The sequence below is a fragment of the Sminthopsis crassicaudata genome, chromosome 2 (genome assembly GCF_048593235.1).
Source record: "Sminthopsis crassicaudata isolate SCR6 chromosome 2, ASM4859323v1, whole genome shotgun sequence".
In the NCBI taxonomy this organism is placed as follows: Eukaryota; Metazoa; Chordata; class Mammalia; order Dasyuromorphia; family Dasyuridae; genus Sminthopsis; species Sminthopsis crassicaudata.
The window spans coordinates 395,363,310-395,390,171 of NC_133618.1; the positions used below are offsets into that span (position 1 = coordinate 395,363,310).

The 26,862-nt window shown below is 33.2% G+C and overlaps 1 protein-coding gene across 1 annotated transcript in view; it reads right to left on the reverse strand.

Annotated features, from left to right (window-relative positions):
- PRELID2 (PRELI domain containing 2) overlaps nt 1–26,862 on the reverse strand; it is an 83,600-nt gene that overhangs the window by 44,251 nt on the left and 12,487 nt on the right. The window contains exons 2-4 of the mRNA XM_074291712.1: nt 12,851–12,908; nt 10,835–10,908; nt 8,487–8,647 (exon numbers count right to left, since the gene is read on the reverse strand). Coding sequence (XP_074147813.1) covers nt 8,487–8,647; nt 10,835–10,908; nt 12,851–12,908 — 293 coding nt within the window. The remainder of the gene's footprint in view (nt 1–8,486; nt 8,648–10,834; nt 10,909–12,850; nt 12,909–26,862) is intronic.

Sequence of the window (26,862 nt, forward strand, 5' to 3'; positions counted from 1 at the left end):
TTAGTTCCCTTAGGGGCTTGGACTGTATCTTAAATATCTTTGCATCTTCAAGACCTAGTACATTGTAGGACACATGTATTAACATCAAAAAAAGGATAAATATGTGTTATATAAATGAATAAATAAAGAAATAATTAAGGGAGATAAGGGAAGGAAATGCCCTGGAAATAGTAAACACAAAATAAAGGGAGTGGGGGGAAATCTATTAAAAATACATGTGTGCACATTAAAAAAAAAAAGATAAATTAATATGTTGGAGGGCAGTGCTTTGTTACAAAAAAAAACAACAAAGAAACAAAGGAGAAAGAAGAACAAGAACAAGAAAAAAAAAAGAAAATGTATTATTCTCCTTTAATTGCTTCATGTTTCAATAATAGTTTGGCCACTAATTAGGGACAGGGTATGTGTATTGTATAGACTAATGCTTCCTTTGACCATGAATCCATAGGCTTAAAAAAAAAAAAAGTCATCAGCTATCTCTTTAATTCCTTTATGTCTACAACTAGAATTAAAGGTAAAAAACAAACCCTTGGACAAGTCAAGCACAAAACAAAAAAGGATAGAAGCAATCTGGAAATAAAAGTAAGATGGCAAAATAGAATGCTATCAAGTTATCTACCCAAGTTGTTTCTAGAAAAAGAAATTTCAGCATTTCTACCATTAAGGGAAAAGAAAACTCAATGATCCTTAAAATACTCCCATATATACTGGTAACATTAAATTCCCAAGAGAATAGATTTAGCTTATCTCTAAGTATTGGTGTTGAGGGTATGTGTTTTTAATTGATGCAAACCAATTTAGAATTAAGTTTTTTTTTCAAAGTGTAACTAAAACATCCATACCCTTTGACCCACGAATAACATTATTAGACATATAACCCAAGGAATTTAAAGATAGAAATAAAGACCCCATGCTAAAATCTTCATAGTATCACCTTTTGTGAAAGTAAAGTAAATGCCCTTTGCTTAGAAATAGCTAAACAAATCATAGTACAAGAATGAAATAGAATATTACTGTATTATAAGAAACAATATAATGAATTCAAAAGCATGAGAAGACATATGACCCTATGAAGAGTAAGCTAATCAGCAAAATAGCATACACAACCACAGCAATGTAAATGGAAAGAACAACAATAAAACTGAATACTATTATCAAAATGACTAAGCTTCACCCCAGACAAGAATTGGAAAAATGTTTTTCCTTCTCTTTGCAGATATGAAGGATGATAAGTGTATAATACTGTATATACTGGCAGGTATAGTTGAGTTGACATATTCATTGGTTTTGCTTACCTTATTTTTTTTTTTTGCTTTTAAATTTTTTTTTAAGAGGGATGGCACTCTGGTAAGGATGAAGTAGAAATATATTTGAAAATTAAAATGACATTAAAAACTAAAGCTATCAATAAAAATAAGATTTTTAAAAGCATATACCTACCAGGTTTATGTATTTTATTAAGATATGAAGTTTTATTGACCTTATTAATTGGAACTACTATGCCAATATTCTAAGAATATTCATGTGACAAAATTTAGCATCACTGACAATTTGTCAAAGACAGCCACTCATCACTTTCACTTAATTTGTCTCTAAAATTGGGCCTGACTTTCTGGTCATGTTTTAAAACAATTTAATGTTTCATATGCATTGATTCAATACATTCATAACAGACGCCTACTTAATCTAAGTATCCTATATTCCAGGTAAATATTAATAAGTTTTAGAAATTATTTTTAAATATTAAAAGATAAGTAGATTTTCTTAAGCTTAAAGATGTGTAACATGTAACTAAGACATTTATTCAAAGATGGAAAAGCCCTGGTTCTTAAGTATTGTGAATTTAATTAGTCTTTACTACACTGAAATTAAATTAAATTAAATTAAAATGAAATTTCCCTCAAGGTGCCATAAATGTTTTTTACTTAACACAAAAATCTTTACATTACTATGGTTCAGAAGTAAAAATAAGTAATTCTCTTATATGGAAAAGTAGTTAGTTAAATATTTCATAATTGTATTCTTCAATTAAAGGAAATGTTTATTATTGAAATAAAAGCAAGTAGGCATCAAAATATGATTCTTCATCTTCCTTGATATTTTGGTTTCTAAACTAAACCTATTAACAAGATAGAACATGAACGAAAGGCACTAGAAATAAGCACAGATAAGACATCCAAATGTGTTTGCAAACCTGCAACAGGAACCCATTAATAAACAAGCATTGATTGTAAAATCCCAGAGGTCAAGCACCATCTCTTATTACTAATCAATCAATGAATATTCTGGGGAAAAACAAAGTTTAAATAAGAATGGCTCCTATCCTCAAGTTGTCTACTTGGAGATAAAATACCAGGACACATATCTATAACACATATACAACATTTGATTGAAATAACTTTGGAAAGTTACAAAACAAAGTATCAACTAAGATCAAAAGGTAAGGTTCTTATGGGAATACAATTTTTTAAAATCCCTTATTTCCTGTTTCTTTAATCACAATGAAATTTTAAACAACTGACTTTGAGAATAAAAATGTAAATCAAAATATAATGAATTACCCTCCTATAGCAACAAACCCATTATCTTTTCAGTAAGTAACAAAAAGTAGCCACTTCTATTTTAGGGTCTTTGACACCATAAATCAGGTCTTGTCTTTCTTCATTGTGATCCTCTCTATGTCCTACTCTCTCTTTCTAATACATGGATCTACAAAACAGTAGTCGCTCAGTAAATGTAACTAACTGACTGATGAAAGTACAAATGCTTTGAAGATGATGAGGTTAGTGGCAGGTCCAGGGTTCAGGGAACCAAATGAAGAGGTTTAGGGCTCCTGGAGGTCAGGGAGTCAAATGAAGATGTTCGGGGTTGTGTCCCCAAATGAGGTTCGGTGCAGGGTCCCCTTGATTCCCCTAAAATGTGGTACAGGGTAGGGGGTTGTGGGAACCCCCCTTCTGGTGACACAGAGTTCCTTCGTAAAGAAATTTATGAAGTTTATTATTGGCATTGGGAAGTCAGCCTTTGCTTTGCATGAATAGAAAGACTGGATTCCTTGGTAGCAAGGTCCTGACAGAGAAGTAAAGTTTCTATCAGAGAAATCCCAACAGAGAAGTATAAAGTCTTGTTAGGGAAATAGGTGAGAAAGAGATAAAGAGGGGATAACGCTAAAAGAGAATATCATTTCAGTGGACAGAGGGTTGCTGCTATGCCAAGGGGAGAGAGAGGTTCCTTAGCACAGCATGGCATGGCACATTAGATCCTCTGCAAGAATTGAACCCCAAGTTGGCTCTTTTTATAATTGAAGCCGAGGCTAGAAGCTGGGGGCAGCTCTTGATGGGGGCTGGGAGCAGTTTGAGCTGGAATCAGAACAGAAAATCTTGGAATTGAATGAGTGTCTCTGGGTTAATTTCTAATTCAACTTAGCTCCAGCTAAGTAGGAGTGGTACTCAACTAACCTCACCTAGATAACAGAATGAAACCACTTTCCCTGGGATAATTCCCAAAGGCAGGGTTCTAGGAGAATCTCTCCTTCAAGAAGTTTCTCAAGTGCTTTATCTCCTGGCTTACCCCCAAAGTCAGAGAGAGAGAAAAAGAGTTTCAGGGCTCCCCTTGTCAAACAGACATAAATTCAGGTGTCAATCAGTCCTGACTTCAAAAAAGAAAAAGCACAATAACTACATAAGAACATTGCTAACCATGGTCTGAAGTAAGGTAGAACCTACTTTTGTTGATAGAGTAGAAAAAGTACTACTTTTTCTTTTTCTACTGTTTTTTGGATTTGGAGTCATGAGACACCTCACCCACTTTTTACAGATACTGTGTGATGATGAGTAGGTAACAATCTTTCTAAGCCTCAGTTTCAACATCTCTAAAATGAAGTTAATAACAGGATCCAATGAAATAATGTATATAAAGTGATTTGCACATTTTAATGCATAATTTAAGCTTTGATGATTATCTCACTCTCATCTCCATTAATTAACTCCATTAATGAAGTTCAGACAGAAATGGGTCTATGACAAGTAGCTGTTCTTTTATGTTAAATATTCTATGTACTATTGCACAGGTTTAAAAAAAAAAAAGAGCTGCTTTTTGTAATTTTATAAAAGTTAGAACTTGTCTTCAGGAAACTCATTGAAAGCCTCTTTAGGACAGTTTCAGAAACAGCCAAAATCATGAGGATGATATTAACTTCACACTATTCCCACATAATTTTGATTTCTCCTTATAGTTTTTTTTTATTCCACCCACCTTGATGGTTATGAGTATTCGATAACAACAGCATCTATTAAAAAACATAGTTCTTAAATTTTTAAGATCCTATGTTGTGCTCAAGCAATTCTGGATTGCCAGTGCTAAGTCTTGTTCTGGTACAATTTGTGAAATATTCAAAGACATTTTGCAATCTCTACTTGTGACATGGAAATTTGTTACCTGATATTTTATGAGATAGAGAAGTTCAGTATATATATCTAGCCAGTAGTTCTTGATTTGGTAAACATAGTAAGTTCATATAGTCAGCAATGATTATGTTGCAAAAGTACCACATTTTCCTTGCATAATCTCCACTAATCAATAAGTTCAGACTCCTTAAGCACAACCCATTTATAATTTCTGGTAGTCCTGCTCTGATCCTTCACTGATATCATAAATGCCTTCATTTCTTTGTATTAACAAATTCATATGGCTCAATTACTTATTTTATGCATTTTTGTACAAATATTTTTGGTTGAATTTATGTAGATGTCACCAGTGGAAGGCCTTTCAATTCCACTCTTGGATCTGACCTACTTTCAATTATTATCAACAAACCCATTGGCATATGCATATTTTCAAGTTTTATTATTGCTTGGTAGAGTGTTATTTGCTTAGTCCAAAAGTATTTCTGTAAATTCTGAACTGATTTATCATGTGCTATAAAAATATTTGTCAATCAGCATCTTCTTTTTTTTTTCATCCTTCTTTTTGGTGAGGAAATGTTAATTTTTCCAAAGCTGCCTTAGAGTAAAGGGCTCTATGTTTTGTTCATATTTTAAATTGTTTTATTATATTACTTTAAAAATCTGTCATGGTCTGCTTTGTGCATGTTAAAACTGATATCACAGAGGTGTTAATTGCTTTGAATATGTTCTTCATGCTGGGCTCTGATTGCAGGATACCAATAAGTTTCTTGACATTTATGACCTTGGTATCTTTGTTGACATGTATTACTTAGAGGAGCACAAAGTAGTTTAAAGTATCACTTCTTTCCATTAGTTTAATTTGACTTCCAGATTTGAACTTCTTTCTTCAGTCTCTGTTTTCTGGACATATATTAAGGTCTTTATACTTGTCAAGTCCAATTGACATTTTTGTATTATTGAATAAAGATTTCATAAGACAGGGAAGCATTATTGTTTTATATGTTTGGGGTGGGAAGCCATATAAACTTGATATTATTGATATATATCAAAAATGTTATTATTTTTATTGTATTTATGTAATTCAATTTAATAGATTTATTGAGTATCTACAAGACACCGTGCCAAGAATATATAATTCTATAGATTCTACAGATTCTAATCTCCTAGAGGAGACGCATTTCTTTTGCATTCTTTTCAGCAATAAGTATAGTGTCAGGAAAATAATAAGTACTCTATATTTGCTTTTTTTTTAAGTAAATAAAGACTCTTTAGAGATATGGGGATCTGTGAGGGACAGACTTCATCACCTTCTTTCATCTCCCAACTTTAACAGTCTAAGATATACAATTAATTGATCCAAAGATCCTGGCAGATGACAGTGTATGGGAAAATGTTGAATTAATTTAGTGAAGACAGGATTGATTTTGAAATTAGCTATGTGTAATAGTATGGAGGGGGAAGTAGTTAGCCTGAAGTGGTGAAAAACTCAGGTGGGAGATGAAATTAGATATGCAAAGGGAAATAGAGCATAGTCTCAGCCAAATACTGCAGGAAAATCCTTTTCAAACCCATCTCAGAATTGAAGAGACAGGCAAAGCATAGGGACAGAATGACATTTGGCTTCCTATCACACACCCACACCTGCTAACCAACACACAGCTTGTAGATCTAATTTTAGGCTTAACAGCCTTGACAGTTTTTCTCTTTAAATAAAAAAAAAAAAAGTTCATATTTTGTCTTCCGGCCCTATAAGTGACTAGTCATTACTATCACAACTCCTAAGGGGGAAATAAAGGGAAAAAATGAATGTATTTCTTTAGTTGACTTCTCTCCCTGAATTACCTACTTGTTTTAAGATGTCATGTAAAATGTCTTCCTGAAACCATATCAAAAATTAAATATCCATGAGTTCCCTGGAACCCAAATATTGCTTTTATTCCCTACTTTTCTGCTTATGAAATCTTAAATGACTTCCCATTGCCTAAAGGAAAAGAACCAAGTCACTTAGCCAATCACTGAAGGTTCTTTACAATCAGTCTCTAACCTACCTAATATTCCAACCTTACTTCCTAATACATGTTTGCATAAATTATCTTCCCCAGGCAACCTGGCCACCTACTTCCTTACAAATGTGTTGTTTTTTTTTCAACCATTCTAATCAATAAATTGGGATTCAATCAATAAATTGATTATTGACTGCCTAACAGATTCTCTTCTGTCCCCTATTTGAATTCTTTCCCTGCTCCTTTCTAGCTATTTCTATCTAGTCTTCAAAGCCAAGAGCCATAGCCCACCAGGATTTATTGCCTCCCTAGACTGAATTTCTATTGCACCTATACTCTGTACCTTAACCATTTGTTACTTAAATTCATATTTATATTTTTGGTTAACTTTCTTCAAATAACTTTTTTATTTCCCTTATTCAATTTTAAATTCTTTGAGGATAAGGGCCATACCTTATACGTCTATATATGACCTGCAGGTTCTAGAATGAGGAAACTAGCAAACTCTTAAAAAACAATAACAAGAGTCACCAAGAAGCAAGCAAATCCAAGAAATTCTAAAGTATGGTATTTAGTTTGTAATATAGACAAATACTGATCAAAAAACTTGAAGTAAAAAAAAAATCTGTTTTTCTACCTAAGGGGAAAAGTTATAGGTTACATTCTGGTCCGTACTTCCCCTGCAGCCTTCAAAGGCAAACTATTTTCTATTTTAAACAGTTAATACCTTCCCAAATTACCTCTTAGGAGCCCATCCAAAGCAAGAAGTAATCTTTTCAGGAAAAGAACATCAAATCCAATCTAAAAGGTTTTAAAGGGGAACATTAGAAATGTGATCAGAAAATCACAGAATACCAGAATTGAAAGGAACCCAAAAATTACATAATCCAATCTTTTCAAAAGGAAGAAATGAAGAGATTAAGAATGACTTGTCCATAGTCACTTAGTAAGTTAATGGCCACATCAAAACTCAGGTGGCCTAATCATTAGTTTTATATTTTCAATAAGCTATACTAAAACTAATTGCCACTTTAGTAGGGAAGAAAAAGAAATCCTAGAGTTAAGGGCAAGAGGAAAAATAAAGTACCAGTAAAATATAACTTTAAAGGGCTTTGGAAAATTTCAAAACAAAAATATGATGGAATAAGATTTTCAAAAAGTTATTTCCGAGATTTCCAGGCCAAGTGTCGAGATTCATTTCACTAAGGAAAGCACATTCAATAGGAAAAGGACCTGAGAAATATCAGGTTGAAATGAAATAAAATTCCTGTCTAAAATAGATCTTTTCTACATAAAATTAGAAAAATCTAAATTGCTACACTTTTCATACTACTATATAGTAAGAAAAACTTTATTTCATACATGCAGATGGAACTCTTATCTTCAATCAGCTGTTTCACCAAATGGGAAACATTTGGCCCACCTGAGAGTACAGATTGCTCAGAACAAATTTGTCTGCACCACTAAGGAAATCATTTAACATGCATCTTATTTTGGTAATGTATGAACAATAGCATCTTCTTATAAGGATGACCACAAAGCACTGAGTTTTCTTCTTATCAATTTCTATTCATATGTACTTTAACAGAGTACATCATCAAACAGTATGGTATAAGTGAGAGGCATAATGGCAGAGTGGATAAAAAAGCTACTCTCAAAGTCCAAAATACTTGCTTTCAAGTCCTATTTCTGACCTATATTGGCTATATAACTTGGGCTAGGCCACTTAGCCTCTCGGTAACCCCAGGCAATTCCATAAAATGACAAATTGCAGAGCAGTTGCCAATCTGCACGGATTGAGGAACTTTTCCTTCCTAATAATGCTGTGCACTAATGAAATCACATAAGTAATTCAAATGGACAGATAAAAAATTTAGCAGGCTAAAAGAAACTTTTTAAAAGCCATCTTTAAGTGAATACAAAGAAGTAATTTCAAAAGGAATTAAGTTACAACATTTTTAGGGGCAAAAGGTATGAATCATAACAATATCATAAGCATAAAATTAAAAAGAGAGGGATAGCAAGAAAAAGAGAAAAGAGAGGAATGTGGATAGTAATCCTTTTTGGGGGGGAATCTTACCAATTTGGATTTTCCAAGCTTTCTCTGAAGACAGATTCTTCATTCATGGATGCATACTGGGTCCATGTTAAGCAATGACTTCTTATAGACATAATTCTTTCCTGAGGATTGAGCCATGATTCCTCTTCTAACTGGATATTTGGCACTTTTAAAATGCTCACCTGTCCAACAAAGGGATGGTAACTTCTTATCTTTGCAAGGAAGCTACATGAAAAGGAACTAAGAAGGTGCTTTTAGTCTTGGATAATTAAGAGGCCAAATGACTGTTAAAGAGAGATGACACATCTCACCAACTGCTGTAAGCCCTTGCTAATCAAATATACTTTGACCTTAATAAATGCTAGTGAGGACATGCAGATGGCCCAAGATTTATGCAAGCTGTGTAGTCCCCTGGCCAGATTTCCCTAACCGCTAAACACTAAGTAAATTATCAGCCTATTTCATGTTTCAGCTCTAGCTCAGTTATGGCCCTCTTAAATTGATGGATTCTAATAGGACCCACTTATAGACCTTCACATGCAAGATAATATCAGGTAAAATATTTTCTTCATTTTAGTCTCTGCTCAATACCTGGAAATTTATGCTTTCCCTAAGTGGAGATGTAAAAAAAAATAAAAGAAGCAGAAGTCAGAAGTACCTTAAATAATTTAAGGTTTGAGATGCATGACAAAGTTGAATGCATTTTTAAATAATAGATTCAATATGTGTATTTGGGGCAATGGTAGTAAGCACTGTATATAGAAATAATCCCTATCACACTCTCTGTATGCAATGCAAAACATTTTACCATCTCAAAATGAAAGAAAGCTCATTGCTATGGTGAGGTATAGGCTCTCCCTTTACTAAAAGTCATCTTCAATCTTTAACACAATTTTGAATTTTCCATGAAGGAAATGGCAGAAGCCACAGTTTTTTTTTTCTTCTCCCTTGTATAAGACAGCAATTCAATTTCAACTCTAATAATTTAGGAAACAGAGTTGGAGTTTGAATTATACCCAATCGATTAAAAATTTAAATGTCTATTAGAATGCTCTAAATCCAGTGTCTTTAACTATCCCCCAAAACTATGCCTCTTATGAACCAAGCAATGGAGACAAGGGAAAGGGAACTTTTCACTTACCTTCTTCCAAAAAAAAAGTTTCAGCAGTGTAGCTTTAATAGGTTTCAAAGAGAAAAAAATAATTTTGCTATCATAAATACTTTGTCTATAACATAAAAATTACTCTATAGAAATGTGAGTACCAAAACAAAAATTTAAAGGAGATCTCTAAAGTAGGTACCATCTTACATGCTCCTTTTATCATCTTTGACCATAAGTTTAAAAGGAAAGTTTATCATCCTTCCTAAAAGGTCAGACTAAATCTGTACAACTTTTACACATCAAATCATTTTTTATAAAAAGAATCACTTTTACCCTTTGGGGAAAAATGTAAAATCCAACTCACTCATGCAATATGTTTCCTATTTCTTTTAAGACTTATTTAGATCTTCTCTATATAGTCATTAAAAACAAAAAAAAATAAAAGAATTAACTTGAAACTGAACTAGGATTAAATTTAATTTTTTAATTATTATGAGAAATTATTTTTGTTGTTCAGTTGCTTTTCAGTTTTTCTAACTCTTAGTGACCTCTTTTAGAGTTTTCTTGGCAAATATATTTTCATGGTTTGCCATTTCCTTCTCCAGCTTAATTTACAGATGAGGAAAATGAGGCAAACAGGATTAAGTGATTTGCCCAGAATCACACAGCTAGAAAATATCTGAGACTATATTTGAATTCAGGAAGATGAGTCTTCCTGACTTCAGACCCAATCCTCCATCCACTGTGCCCCTTAGCTGCCTATGAGGAATTACTAGAATCCTGGAAGTTCATCAGGGTCCTTTCACATGAGAAAATTTAGGGTCTGGACAAACTCCCATTTTTCTGAATGCTTTTGCTAAGGCAACTTTGCTGAAAGGCAAAGGGGATGGACCATATGAATTTTTGCACTAATGCTTTCACCACTGTATTTATAAGACTGAACTAGTCTAAGGTTGAAGAACAGAGTTCTACTTTCAGTTTAAGGTGGGGTGGCAATTGGAGTTGAGTGAATTGACCACAGTCACATAGTTAAGTGTCTAAGATTAGATTTGAATTCAGATCCTCCTGACTCCAGGGTCAGTGTTCTACACACTGCACCAACTCATTGCTGCCAATTTTCAATTTTAACAACCTCACTAAGGTTAAATTTAGTGTCAGGTCTCAGTTACCTTACATGATTCTAAATTCCCTTCCTATGATTCTATATCTAACTGAAGCAGAGTACAGAAAACTAATGCAATTCTAAGTCAGGTTAAAATTTTGTTACCTTTCTTAAAATTTCTGGAATCACATTTTGACAGATTGCAATCCTCTTTCTGTAGATTATACCTGTTGAGATATCTAAAAATAACAACATAATAAGAAAAAAATACCAACTAAACTTTAATATTTGCAAAGAGCTTTACAAATATCAAATCATTTGAACCTCACAACAACTCTGGGAAGGAGGTGATATTATTATTCTCATTTTACAGATGAGGAAACTGATATAGACAAAAGTTGAATGATTTGCCCAGGGTCACATAGCTAGTGTCTAAGGACAAATTTGAACTCAGATCTTCCTGACTCCATGTCTAGAATGCTATCCTTTGTACCATACAATTCTCTCTATGTGTGGGTGCCTGTGTACATGAACACATAAAGATTTTAGCTAAGACAGGGGAAGTAATATTTTTATCTTTCATGTCAATCTAATAAGCTCTCAATTATCTTTGTGTGACCATTCCATAGCAAATTTTTAATCCCCGACCAACTTTCCCCTGGTCATTTTTCTTTTTTTTTTCAAATGGTATTTTATTTTTCCAAATACATGCAAAGATAATTTTTAACATTCATCTTTACAAAACTTTGTATTCCAAATTTTCCTCCCTCCATCCCTTGCCTCCCCTCTTCCTAAGACACCAAACAGTCCAATATGGTATGCAAGAAAAATCAGATCAAAAAGAGGAAAAACATATTTTAAAAAGAAAGAAAGAAAGAAAAAACAGGCAAACAACAACAAAAAGGAGAAAGTACTATGCTTTGATACACATTCAGTCTTCATAGTTCTCTCTCTGGATGTGGATGGCATGTTCCATCCCATCTGCTGGAATTATATTGAATCACCTCATTGTTGAAAAGAGCCAAGTACATGAGAATTGATTATCAAACACATAATCTTGTTGCAGTGTACAATGTTCTCTTGGTTCTTCTCTCTTCACTCAGCATCAGTTCATGTGAGTCTCTCCAGGCCTTTCTGAAAGCAGCCTGCTCATTATTTCTTATAGAACAATAATATCCCATTATATTCAAATACCATAACTTTTTCAGCCATTCACCAACTCAGTGGCTCAATTTCCAGTTACCTGCCACAACGAAAATGTAATACTACAAACATTTTTTTATAATTTCTTTGGGACATAGTCTGGTCATGTTTCTGAACTATCACCTTACATTAGTCCATTCCATATGAATGAAAGTCAATAGAGTATAGAGGAAATAGCACTGAATTTGGACTGGGGAATCCTGAGTTCAAGTCCTACCTTAGCAAGTTACTAGCTGTGTGACCATTGATAAGTCACATAAATAAATTCTAAGTTATCCAGGCAATTTTATATAACTAAATATTGTAAAGCAGGTGCTAATTTGTATTGGTACCTCTATGCAATAATGTTACAAATCTGATATACCCACCTCAAGAAAAAAGGAAAATAATGCTTCACTGCTACTTCACAGGGTTGTTATAAACTAGAGATATATAAGTTACATTTTTATCACTAATGTATCCTAAAGCAAAAACAAAAAGGGGGGGAAATGTTTTAGTATCTACCACCTTAGATTATGTCATTATTTTCAGTGCTGACACCCATGATTACATGTAAACATGACTAAGATAATTTAATGCAAACACTGATGAGAATAATATGAATAATATTGAGAGAGCATAGAATGGGGAAGTGAGAGATGTTATTCAGTGAGATAATATTTCTCCATTATCTAATTATCTATCTCTGTTTTTCAAATATTAGCCAGTGAGATTGTAATTCAGTCTCTGTTACTAACAAGTCAATTGATCTCTGGCAAACACGGACATCAAAGTTAGTAAAGGTAAAACAGAATATTATTCATCTACTGTTATCAGTAGAAAAAAAACTTAATAAAGAAATTAAACTGTCAGAAGTTGGTGATTATTTTAGTGTTGAAAATCCATTTGACCACAAATCCATCTTTTGTGTCTAATCTGTATTTTAAAAGAAAGATAATAGCCAGTAATGACGTTATAACAAGCATGCCTACAGCTCACCTGTTCGTTCTTCCACAGTTTTCACATCAATCACATTTTTATCCATGGAGTTAGGGTACTAAGTAAAAGAACACAAAGAATTATTGGTTACTAAAATAGGCATTTTTGCTTAAAGAATCATTAAGTATTTTCTAAGCAGTCTCTGAATAAAGACCAGATTTGCTATCTAGTTAAAGGAATAAAGATATTTGATTTTTTTTAAAAATATACATTTCTTCCTTTGATAGCATTTATTTTTATTATAAAATAACCATAATTTCCATATGAGGGATATTTATTCAGAAATCATTTGCTGATAGGTTGCTTTTATCAAAGAGATAATGCCCCCCAAAAAAACAAATTTTGAGAATAGAGCCATGTCCAACAAATGAACAGGATCTACTGTTGATACATTCAGAAAGAAATCACAAGCCTACTATGGGTCAGGCATGTGCTAAGTACTTTACTAATATAATCTCATGTTATTCTCACAACAGCCCTGTAAGGTAGGTGCTGTCATCAATCAAATTTTACCTCTGAGGAAACTGGGACTAATAGGGATTAAATGACTTGTACAAGATTCCAGTTATTAAGGGTTAAAGGCCAAATTTGAACTTGTCTTCTTTCCCGTGGCCCAGGGCTCTATCCACCATGTCACCTAGCTGCTCTATTTTAAAATACATGCATGTGTGCATGATATATATGTGTGTGTGTGTCCTTTTTATGTTCTTTGATCGCTTTGTTACATAATCCTACCAACAATTTTGTTGCAACCACCTCGTTTTCCAGGTGAGAGAAGTGAGGCACAGAAAGGTTAATTGAATCACTAAGAATGACATAAATAATAATTGTCTAAGGATTCAAAACCAGGTCTTTCTAATTCCAAGTCCAGTATTCTTCTATAATGTTGCCTTTCAGATCAGCTCTCTTCTTTGTCCAGTCCTGCATTACAGCTAACCTAATCTCCAGTAGCATCTCTGCTCATTCCTCTTGGCCAGGCTTAGTGACATTTTCTTTTACCCTCCTGTAGATATGACATAGCAGCTTCCTGTATCCAAAGTGCCCAAACAAAGTAAAGAATAGGCCCTGCCTAGGGTACCAATCCTAGAAAACCCAGTCTTACCCTGGTTTAGCTTCATAACACTCCTTCTATCTTGGAAAGCCTTTTCTTGACAAATTAAAAAGAATCAGAAGAGATATGCTCTCATAAACCACCTCTATCTTTTCCCCTGTTTATATATTATGTCTTCAAAACTTGTTCCTCACTAGAACCATCTTTAAGGAAGAAAGGGACTCTAAGATAGAGGTAAGAAGGGTATATACCCTCTAGACTAAAGGACAACAGTCACTTTTCTCTCTGGACCTTTGTTTCCTCATTTGTAAGTTGAGTGACTTTAACTACCTTGATCACTAAGATCTTTTCCAGTTTTGTCAATTTCCTTAGATTTCTTCCAGATCAAAAATTCTATGTTCTACTTTCTAAGATCTCCTCCAGCTCTAATATTCTAAAACTACAAAATTTAACAATCTAGGGTATATAATGCTATTTAAAAGATCAACATTCTCTGACCCAATGAAACAAATTTACTTCCAACAACCCACATTGAGAACAAATATTTTAGGTGGACCGTTCTGATTTTTGTTTAATTCCTCTGAAGAAAATGGGGAGGATGGAGAAAAAATAAATTTTTTTAACAATATAAACAAGGATAATTAATGTACTATGGACAATGGAATTTCCATTAAGATTTGTGATATTAGCATAATATGCCAAGTGGATATCATAAACACATTGTTTTTGTTTTTTAAGGATTATTAGAACCACAAAGCAATGAAAGAAGCAAGAAAGGTAATCTATCACTCAAGAAGCATAACAAAAAAAAAAAAAAATGTTATCTGAAGCACTTTTCAAATTCTGATCATTTCTCTGGATTACCCATCAGTGAAATTCTAGCACAGAAGAGCAACCCAAACATTTGACTGTATTTGGTTGGTACTTACTAAAACTTCAGATTAATTTAAAAACCAGAGGAAATCATGAAATTACATTTCATTATACACTCAGGTCTCATGCATAACACGATGCTTTGAAATAACAAAATTAAAATCAGAATTTCATTACCACACAACAGTAGGAAGCACATTCCCTAGTCCAATCATTGCCAGAGATTCAAGTCATTTTGCTATATAAATATTTTCAAAAAATCAACTATATTAATTGGAAATGAAACAATTTTCCACACAATAAAATAAAAAAATAAAATCATTCAGGTTTGTTTTTAATGTATTCACCAATAGCTAAATAAAATGATCTGTCTTTCATTCTACATATTTTTAAAAGTTAGAAATGATGGCATTGAGCCTATTTCCAAAACTGCATGAAATGATCTGTTGCCATCTTGTGGTAACTTAAGTATTTGAATATTACTTAGATTAAGGGGAATTTTATCTGAGACTTGATAATGAAAGACAGGAGACATGTGTATATGTATATTATGTATGTATAGACTATATATGTATGTGTATATGATGTATATGTGTATATGATGTATATGTGTATCTGATGTATATGTGTGTATATATACATATATTTATATTGTATATATGCGTGTATATGTATATTTATACCTTATGTGTACAGGTATAAATATATGTGCTCATTTTACAAATAAATTATTTCTATTATCTAATATCCAACAATGAACAATAATTTAATAGTCACCTGACTTCCTCTTGAATTAATATTTTTAGTATCTCAAAGGGTTGTTTTTTTGTTTAAGTAGAATTTAAGAAAAAAATAATGAGTATCACACTGTTACTTTGTCAGATTCAATACACATATTATTGTATCAAAGAATAGTATATATGTATGTGTGTGTAAGAGTGCAGAGTATGCTATATATAACATAGTACATGCAACAGCATATTACATAAATATATTAATGCTTCATAAATAAATAACATATTACATGCAACAATATATTAAAGTAGTAAATATTTCCTAGAAAAGCTAAAATGTAATAAATTATGGGATTTGAGAATATTACTTATTTAAAATAAGAATAAAAGGCCAATGATTTACACTGCATATATATGAGCAGATAAGCACAACAAATTTAGAAAGAAGTATATAATGACATGGTTCTTTATACATAATCAAACACTTGATAAATGTTGATTGTTTTATATCAGATTATTAACAAAGTTTTGAAAGACTATATTCAATTTAACAATAGGGACACAAAATCAGAAATAGAAAATATGCATGAAAGACCTGCTTATAGTCTCTCAATATAATCTACTCCTGACAAGGTCACCAACTTTGCAACACTTTGTATCTGATCATTCCTGTGTCAAAAAACCTTCCATGAACACCTATTACCACCCTTTAAAGTCCAAAATGAGTTAGTCACAGACATGCATGACCTGGTACTTCTACTCTTGCATCACAGGACACTTCTCTACATTGGCAAACTGTGTCACTCAGCATCCTTCAACAACTTTCGAAGCCTTTCCTGCCTAATGCCTTTGCACATATAACTACTTGAAATCTCCTTTCCTTCTCCATCTTTACATTTAGAAATCCTACCAATCCTTTAAGAGTTAGCACCTATACTAAGAAATTTTCCTCTAAGAAATTTTACTTAATAACTACAGTTGAAAATGATCTTTCCTTCCTTAGCCCTCACATGATACTTTGTACTTCTGTTGGCTTCTTATATAGTAGTCTATATTTTATTATTATATAGTTATATTATGCATGTAAATAAATAAAGGTTTTATGTGTGTACATAAATATATATTTTATATATGCATATGTGCATATAAAATATATACATAAAATCTTCACATAATGAGTTCCATAAGAACAAAGAGATAATATCTTATTTAATTTTTGTACATTCCTCACTGCATTACTAGCACAGTAAATTTGCACATGATAAGCACTTAAAGCTTATTGAATAAACACATGAACTTCTTAGGTTGAAACTACCATTTTGTGCAGAAAAGAACTTATTTTGAGAAAAAGTTTAGGGAAAAAGTCTTTAAGAAATTTAGGGAAAAGACTTAAAGAGTCAAAAGTTCATAAAAGCAGAAAGGAATAATCTAGGCCCATTTTCACATTAATTGGATGAGAAAAGTGACACTCAGAAAATACAGTGAAATGCTACTGCTAAGTTGAAGAGGGACCAGCTAGGTACTGCAATGGATAGAGTGCTAAGCCTGGAATCAGGAAAATCTGAACTCAAATTTAACCTCCAAACACTTACTTGCCAGCTGTGATTCTGGGCAATCATTTAACCTCTATTTGCCTCAGTTCCTGATCTGTAAAATGGGAACACACTAGAGGAGGACACTTTCTTTGCCTAGGAAACTCCATGATAAGTCCATAGGATCATGCAGAGTCATATGTGCTGAACAATAGTGTCAAAGAGCCAGAATCCAAACTCCAATCCTTTCTCCAAACCCAGTGCTTTTCCTACTTACTAATACATGGCTTCTGAGCTTTTAGAATTTTAGAAGAAGAAAAAAGAAAAAAGAAAAAAAAAAAAAAAAAAGCAAGAATGATTAGAATAACAATGGTCTGGTTTTGTTATTCAAATTACAAGTTTAGGAACTTTCAAAATGTAATTGTTCAGGATTTGTAAATGTAGGCTAAATATCAACTATTCAAAAACCTGGAATTTAAGAAATCTTCCCTCATAATAGGTCAACTATTATCATAAAATTCATTGTTTTCCCACTTTCAAGTATGGTTTTCAGAGATCTTAAATAATAAGTTATACAGGTATAGCTGTTAACATTATAATGAGATAGCTCAGACAGGATAATCCTGAACACAGTGTGGTACAGTAAGTAGAAAGGGAAATGTTTCTGGAGTGAGAGGACCATGGTCCAAATCATGATTATCAATACTGTGTGACTTTGGGCCAGTCACTTACCCTCACTGGACTCAATTTCCTCATCCCACCCAAGCAACAAATTTTTACTAAATACCTACTATGTGCTAGACATTTTGCTATGTACTGGGGACATGAAGAAAAACACAAGACAGTTTCTGCCTTCAAGGAACTTACTGTCTAATAGGATACAAGAAGCAAACAAATATGAATAAATAAGCTATATATAGGATAAATTGCAAATAATTAAAAGGAGGGCACTAAATTAAGATGAGTTAGGGCAAAGTCCCTGTAGAAGACAGGATTTTTTTCTGGGACTTGAAGGAAGCCAGGAAACAAAGAGGAAGGAGAATATTTGAGGCACAAGGGACAGAAAAAGTCCAGAAATGATTGATGGAGAATCTTATTTGAGGAACAACAAAAAAACTTGACAATAACAAAGAGAAGGGGGTATGTTCCAAGGTATATTGCAAAGATAAAACTCAAAAGGATTAAGCAACAGATTGAATATTGGGGGTAAGAGGTAATGATGAATTAAGGAAGATAGCTGGTTTATAAGCTTATAGGTCTGGGAAGGATGGTAATACCCTCAGTAGTAATAGAAAAGTTCCTAAGTAGGCAAGATGTGGAAATAACGTTAATCAGTTCAGTTTGAAACATGTTAAGCTTAAGATTTCTATAAGATAATAAACTTGAGATGTCCAATAAGCAACTGGTGATGCAAGACTGGAGCTCAGTAAAGAGGTTAGGACTGATGCAGTTTTGAGAATCATCAGCATAGAGACAGAAATTGAACCCATATATACTGATATAATCACCAAGTAAAATAGTATTAAGGGAGAAGAAAAGAAAACCCGGGATCAAAAACATTGTAAGACACTCACAATGGTCATGATTTGGATCAAGATCCAGGAAAAGCATGTGAGAAGAAGTCAACTAGATAGAAGGAAACCAGGAGAGAGTTGTTTCTAAAACCCTAGAGAGAAGCGAGTATCAAAGAGAAAAAGGTGATGGACAGGGACAAAAACTGAAGAAAGGTCAAGAAGGATAAGGATTAAGAAAAAGTCACTGGATTTGATAATTAAAAGATCATCGGATTTTAAAGGAATAGTTCTGGTTAAATGGTGAAGCTGACAAAATTGTAGAGAGCTAACAGTGAGAAAAGAGGGAAAAGAGTGATCTGTTATAGACAGCCATTTCAGCTAAGGGCAAAAGAGATAGAATGATTGATCAAAAGGTTTTTTAAAGAAGAAGAAGCATGCCTATGTTTGTAAGCAGTAAAGAACCTGCTAAATAAATAAGAGACTGAAAATAAGTGAGAGTTGAGAAGATACATGGAACAATCTTTTGGAGAAGACAGGATGGAATGGGATTTGTTCAGATAGGGGGAATATATCTCAGCAAGGAGAAAGGCTACCTCTTCATGTGAGATGGATAAAGTAGGAGAGAGTAGCAAAAGGCATCTGGATGAGATAAGGAAGGAAGAAGAGGAAGCTCTTAGTGAATGCTCTCAATTTGCCTCATATAAGGCAAAGTTCTCAATTGAGAGGCAAAGGAAGATATGAAATTTGAAGAGGGATAAAAAATAGTTTGGAAGAACTGCTGTGGTCAATGTGATAGGGAGTTCATAAAGCAAGTAAAGAAGAATTGCTTAGCAGTACTGAGGGCCCAGTTGAAGGCAAATGACATGAATTTGTCATGGACCCAGCCAGAATGCCTGATTTTCTCCATTTTTATTCACCTATAAAAGTTAATTATAAGGGGCAACTAGATATTACAGTGAATAGAGTACTAGCCCTGAAGTCAGGAGGACCTGAGTTCAAATTTGACCTCAGATACTTAATACTTCCTAGCTGTATGGCCCTGGGCAAATCACTTAACCCCAATAGCCTCAGGGGAAAAAAAGTTAATTATATATTATTGTTCTATAAGAAATGATGAGCAGGATGATTTCAGAAAGGCCTGCAGAGACTTACATGAACTGATGCTAAATGAAGTGAATAGAACCAAGATAACACTGTATATGGCAACAACAAAATTGTGTGATAATCAGCTCTGATGGATGTGACTCTTTTCAATAATGAGGTGATTCAGGGAAATTCCAATAGACTTGTGATGGAGAGAACCATCTGAATCCAAAAAAAGGATTGTGGGCACTGAATGTGCATCACAACATAGTATTTTCGTCCTTTTTTGTTGTTTGCTTTCTTTTTTTTTTTTTCTTTCTCATTTTTCTTTTTCTTTCTAATCTGGTTTTTCTTGTGCAGCACAATGAAGATAGAAATATGTATAGAAGAAATGCACATGTTTAACATATACTGGGTTATTTGCTGTCTAGAGAGGGACAGGAAGGAAGGGAGAAAAAAATTGGAACATAAGGTTTTGCAAGAATGAATGTTGAAAACTATCTTTGCATGTATTTTGAAAATAAAAAAGTTATTATTAAAAAAATTTTTACAAATAAAATTACTTAAAAGCAAAAAAACTTTAATTATATATTAGTCAAATGAAACATCAATTAATAAGAGTCACAGAGAACAAGCTCTTTAAAATCTCATTAAAATCAGTAAATATTTAGAGTTGCTATTATTTACTAAAATAAAAAATATCAGTGCTTACTCATCCTGGTCTTCAAAAATGCTCCAATTATTTTTATAATGAATAAATCAATTTTTACACTTAAAGATAATCTTCAATCTACACATTTGAAGACAGGTTCAAAACAGATCAACTGAATTTCTCCCCAAGATGGCTACCGAAGCAGTGGTAGACTGATTAGCATCTCTACACTTATCCGAGAAAAACCTCAAAATTTGTAATGCTCAAGAAATCCATTGATAAATTACAAGTGTCTTCTACTTCACAGAATTGGGGGGGGGGGGAAGCCAGCCATAATCAGGTATTTGGAGATGGGGGAAGGTAACAGCAAAACTAGCATCAATGTAGGCAAACAGGCCAAATAGCTCTCATCAAAACCATAGAACATACTGAGATGCATGTATCCTTCAGACTTCTGTGTCTGGAAGCATCAAAATCATCTTCCACCTTCTTCCCTGAAAGCTTCAGAGTGGAAACCTTGCAAGACCCAGAAAGAAGCAACAATAGAATTCAGACCAGTACACAAGACAGTGCAAATACTAAGGGCTTTGAAGTCCCTAGCTCTCAGTTGAGGAATTTCCAATCTCAGTATTCCAAGGAAGTAAAACCCTGGAAGAGAGAGGTCAGCCCAAGAACCCAGGTGTCCAAAAGTACAGAAACGGGAAAATTCTGGCCTTAGCAAATATCCACAATTTAAGAACAAAAACTGAGGCTATAAGTAAACCAAAGAACACATCAACCAGTATAAAAAATATTGAATATTTGGATAACAATATCAATAGCTAACATTTATATATTCCTTACTTTGTGCCAGGAACTGTGCTAAGTACTTTATAATCATTTCATTTGATCCTCACAACAACCCTGGGAGGTGCTATTATTATCCCATTTTTTATAGATGAGCAATCAGGGTCACTAAGTTTCTGAGGCTGGATTTGAATTCAGGTTTTCCTGCCTCCTGCCTCATGCTTAATCCACTAAGCCATCCAGTGTTCCAAAATTCAGCATAGGATAAAATAACAATAATCAAAAGCTAAAACTCAAAGAAAAAAAAAGATTTTCCACAAAGACTACATATCTAGAATACCTAGAAAATACCTAGAAAAAAATGAAGAGATTAAAAATGAAATAAAAGCTCTAAAGGAAAATGTAAAAACAGTTTAGAATAAAAAGCAATAAGGTTACTGTACCAATTCCCTGAAAATTAGATTAGAACAAAAAGGAATCAATCAACATGTTTTTTAATGATCTACTATGTGACAGGTATTGTGTTAGGCACTGGAGATACAGAAAGAGGCAAAAGACAGAATTATTCTTGCCCTCAATGAGCTTACTGAATAATGGGGAGGACAACATACAAAGAAATATTTTCAAAACAAATACAAACAAGATAAATAGATAATTAACAGGGGAAGGAGCAGTAGAGGCCACAGTGGATAGAGCACCCAACATAGAGTCAGGAAAACCCTTCTGGAGTTCAAATCTAGCCTCAGACACTTACTATGTGGTTCAAAGGAGGTAACTTAACCCTGTTTGTCTCAGTTTTGTTATGTGTAAAATAAGCTAGAGAAGGAAATGACAAAGCACTCTAATACCTTCACCAAGAAAACCTCAAATGAGGTCATAGTCAGACATGACTGAAATAACTGAACAACAATAAACAGGCCCTGGAATTAAGAATAGTTAAGGAAAGTTTCCTTTGGCTAGAATTTTAGTTGGGAAGCCAAGAGGATCAGTAGTCAAAGTAACGGAGGGAAGAGCATTTCAGGAATAATGTACAGCCAGAGAAGTGCCAGGAGAAGTGATGTGGAGTATCTATTTTGTGTAACAATCAGGAAGTCAAAATCACTAAATCTAAGAGTAGGTGTCCAGGAGTGAAGTGTACTAAGTCTAGAAAGTTGTGATGGTAAGGGATGGGTGGCTATGTTATAAAAGCCTTTAAATGGTAAAGAGTATTTTGTATTTGATCCTAGAGTCAACAGGGAGTCATGGGAATTTAATGAGTAGAGGGATGACATACTCAGATTGATGCTTTGGGAAAACCACTTTAGTGGCTGAATGGAAAATAGATTGAAGTGAGGAGAAACTTGAGCATGCACATTCACCAGCAACTTGTGGTATTAATTCAGGTATGAAGAGATCGGAGCCTGTGCTAGAGAAATGGAAGTATTAAAAGACAAAAAGAAGCATATTTGTGAGCAGTGGCAAACTTTCACAACAGCTTGGATATGGGGATGAGAGAGAGAATTCCATGAGACTGTAAGATATATCAGAAAAAAATCAAGACTGAAAATTATATGAAAATAAGGTAACTGACATCAAAAATCAAATGACTTAGAAAATAAGTCAAGAAGAGAGATAATTTAAGGACTGTCTAAATATTGTCCTGGGATATTGCATCCTGAAAAATTATGATTTTTTTAAAAGCCTTGACACTGTAAGAAAAAAAATATTGTAAGAATTCAAAAAGAAGCAATTCAAATAGCAAGGAATCACAATCAAAAATACACCTGAGCTAGCAGTATCTATTAAAAATGAAAGAAAATGGGAAGCTGGATGGTGCCAGCACTGAAGTCAGGAAGACCTGAGTTCAAATCTGACCTCAGACACTTAACACTTCCTAGCTGTGTGACCCTGGGCAAGTCACTTAACCCCAATTGCCTCAGCAAAAAAAAAAAGAAAAAAGAAAGAAAAAAAGAATATAAAAAGAATAAAGAACAGCAAGAAATGCAAAATTCCAGAAGGCAAAAGATAAAAGTTTATCACCAAGAAAAACTCACCCTGCAATGGTGATAATAATTTTTGTTGGGAAAGAGGGTCAGGGGAGAATGGACCTTTTAGTAAAACAGAGAACTTTAAGAATTCCTAATGAAAAGACCAGAGTAGGAACTTGGAATGCAAGCACAAAAAAATCAAAGAAACCAATAGAGATAAATTTGCACAATTACAAAGAACTGTAAAATGTAATGTTAACATTGTAATAAAGAAGAACCTAAGTGTTCCATCAGAATGTTCATTTCATTACAGTGTGAATTGAAGGAATTAAATAAGAAAAACCAAAGGCTTAGAGTAGATTGCTTCTGTTACAAAAATAAAGCTTTAAGAGGGGAAAGACACAATTTTGAGGTAGGAAAATATCAGTTAAATTCAAGAGAAAAATGGGGAGGGGAAGGAAGATTAGCAGGAAAAGGAGGAGAAAATATTATTCTACAATGAGTAAAGATCATTTCACAATTTTGGGAAATATGAATTGCACAATCTTGGGAAGTATGAATTGATACAGAATCAGGAAAACAATTTATATAAGAGCGTCATAAGTAGAAAAACAATTTTGAAATTCTTAAGAACTCACCATAATAACCAGTCTGGTCTCCAGAGGACATATGATGAAGCATATTACCCATTTTACGATGAAGAAGTAATAGACTTAAGGGGGCAAAAGAAAGACACACATTTTTTGAACATGCCAGTATGTATATTCATTTTGTTTGACTGTGCTTAATTTTTATCAGGATTTGTTTTCATTTTTCCAAGCTTTTTATTTGCTTGCTTGGGGTGAAGATGTCAACAATGATAATTCTAAAGAAGGCCACTGAAATCTTTCTGAAGAATCAAAGAGTGGAATAGAGGGATGTTCAGAAGGACAGGCCATACAGTTTTGAAAGCAACAAATAGAATTTATTACATAGGTTTGAAGAAGTGTAAGTATAAGGCAGAGAGTAACAGTACGATGAGTAGGCCTCTTTTTGTGTGCTGCTATTTAGATGAAAGCACTCGGGTATTTAAGGATGAAATTCAAAAAAAGGGAAAATATGAAAAACTTTTTATTTTAACTTGGAATTTGTTATATACTAATAAGGAAAGCTGAGCTGAAGTTTATCTTCAACAACAAAGGATTTGTTAAAGGAAGGATAATAAAGACATAATTACGGGGGGAATATTTACTTGTTTGTAAGCTCCTTGAAGACACAGTTTTTGTACAATATACACCAACTAGCACAACACCTTGTAGAGAAAAGCATTAAATAAATTTTCATTAACTGTAAAAACAATGTTCAAACATCATAGAAATTATAATAATAGCTAATATTTATAAAGTGTTTAAAATATGTTTAAAATACTAAGAGCTTAACAAATATTATCTCATGATCAACTGTGAATGACTTTGCTATTCTCAACAATACAATGATCCAAGACAACTCTGAAGGACTATAATGAAAAATGCTAATCCATATCCAGAGAAAGAATTGATTGTGTGTGAACACAGATTAAAGCATACTTTAAGTGTGTGTGTGTGTGTATTTTATATTTGATTCTCACAACAACCCTGGGAGGTATTTGGTATTATTATCTCCTTTTACAAAAGGGGAAACTGAAGCAAGTAGTAGTTAAGTGACTTGCTCAGGGTCACACAGCTAAAAAATATTTAAGGTAGAATTTGAATTCAGGTCTTCATTAGTCCAGGTCTAGTGCTCAATCCACTGTGTCACCTAGCTTCACCTACTTATATAAGTACTCACTTATATACCCCCCAAAATGCAATTTTCAATTGACCCTAGGCCAACATTGTAAAACCTCATTGTTTAACATGCTGATCATCAAAATTTTAAACTATTCATCAAAACATAACTTATATTATATAGTACTTTGAACTATTATATTGTAACTTCAATATTTTGTGAGTTCTATTCTGATAATTAGTTATTCATTTATTATCCTTTACTACTTATATGACAGATTCACTTGTTTTTTTATTTATATACGTCCTCCATTTTTATAGGCAGTTGATGATCACTGGATAGAACACTGACTTGGAATCAAAAATAAAGACCTGAGTTCAAATGCAATCTAAATCATTTATTAGCTATATGACTCTAGACAAGTATTTTAACTTTTGTATACCTCAGTTTCTTCATTTGTAAAATAGATACAATAATAATGCACTGTACCCGTGGCTGTTGTCTATGTAAAATGTGATAATACTTGTAATACATTTTGCAAATTTTAAAGTTTGTAAATACATGCTAGCTATTATTGTTATTATTTTTATATAACTTCTGGTATATAAATCATAATTGGTAATAGGCTATAACTTCCTTATAATGATATGTATCTTTCCATTCTCTTATTCATACATAATTTTACTTCTTCTGAGATCATACTATATTACAATTTTAGGTAAAGCACAAACAGAATACATTTTTAAATTGCCTTCTATTGCAAGAAACAAACCAGAATCATTGAAAGTACTCAATTATTTTCAGAACCTATTCAATTCTTGGTCTAAATGCCAATTATTAATACCTATCTATCCAAACTCCATGTGGTATCTGAAGGTCCAAATACATGTCATAATGTAGACATTCAGTATTCAGCATTTACTTAGTTTTTCCAGATGGATTGACAGATTGATTTTTCTTTAAGAGTCATGGATCCCCATGAGGGCTCTGCATTGTTTGGCGGATTTGTAAAATCAGCACAATGTCATCTACAAACAGAAATATGTGGCAAACCTTACTATCTATATGGAATAACTCTTTTACTTTCAATGGCATTAGAAAACACCTTTGCTGAGCATGGCTTTCCATGTTTTATGTCTTGCTTGATGATGATACACAGAAAATCACTGAACCAAGTTATCTCTGTGATTGCATCCAAGACACTTTTTTTTAATGATCCCAACAATTTATAAGAGATATTTTATTGAAAAGGGGAACTTCAACAAAATAACTGCGATAATAAATAAGCAAACAAAATGTCTTGAAACATTTGTCTTTGAAATATGATCTGGAGCTAGAAGGGACAGGTGGTTTGCACCTGGGATTTATTAGTACTAAGAACTCCCAGTGTACAAACTCCCTCCACTAATGAAGATCAGTAATGTATATGTAACTTAAGGAGCTGGCAGAGGCAATGAGAAGTTGACTGATCTGTTCGAAATCACACAACTAATATGTGACCATGGCAGGACTAGGAGCTAGCTCTTCCTGACTCCAAGCCTTGCCTTCTGTAACACTATACCATTTCTCTCTTTTATTTATTGTTATGTCTGCAAATTTACATTATAGATGTGATTAATAAAATTCAAATTCACCTCACAGCATTGCTGAATTCATAGTTTCTCGTCACATATTTTCTTAATTAACAAAAAATAATAATAATAGTATAACTATTGTCTAGGGACCTCTGAAATTTTTTAACATTAAAAAAGGTCCTTATCTCAAAAAGGTCAGAATTATGATTCTAGATTTCTCAGTCAATTCAATAATTGTGAAGATGCAAATGAGTGTAAAAAACCCTCTGTGCCCTTCTCTTACTTTCATGATGAATATCCTCAATACAACATAGCTAACTAGTCTTTAATATTTCACAGATGTAACAAAGTAGATATATACCTATTGAAGTCTTCTAAGTTACCTTTAAAAAATAATAATGCCACATTTTCCTTTCTTTTAGAATCATCTACTTGGAATACTTAGGAAACTTTAAAAATTGATCCTTGATTGCCTTTAAAATGGTGGTACTTCTACCACA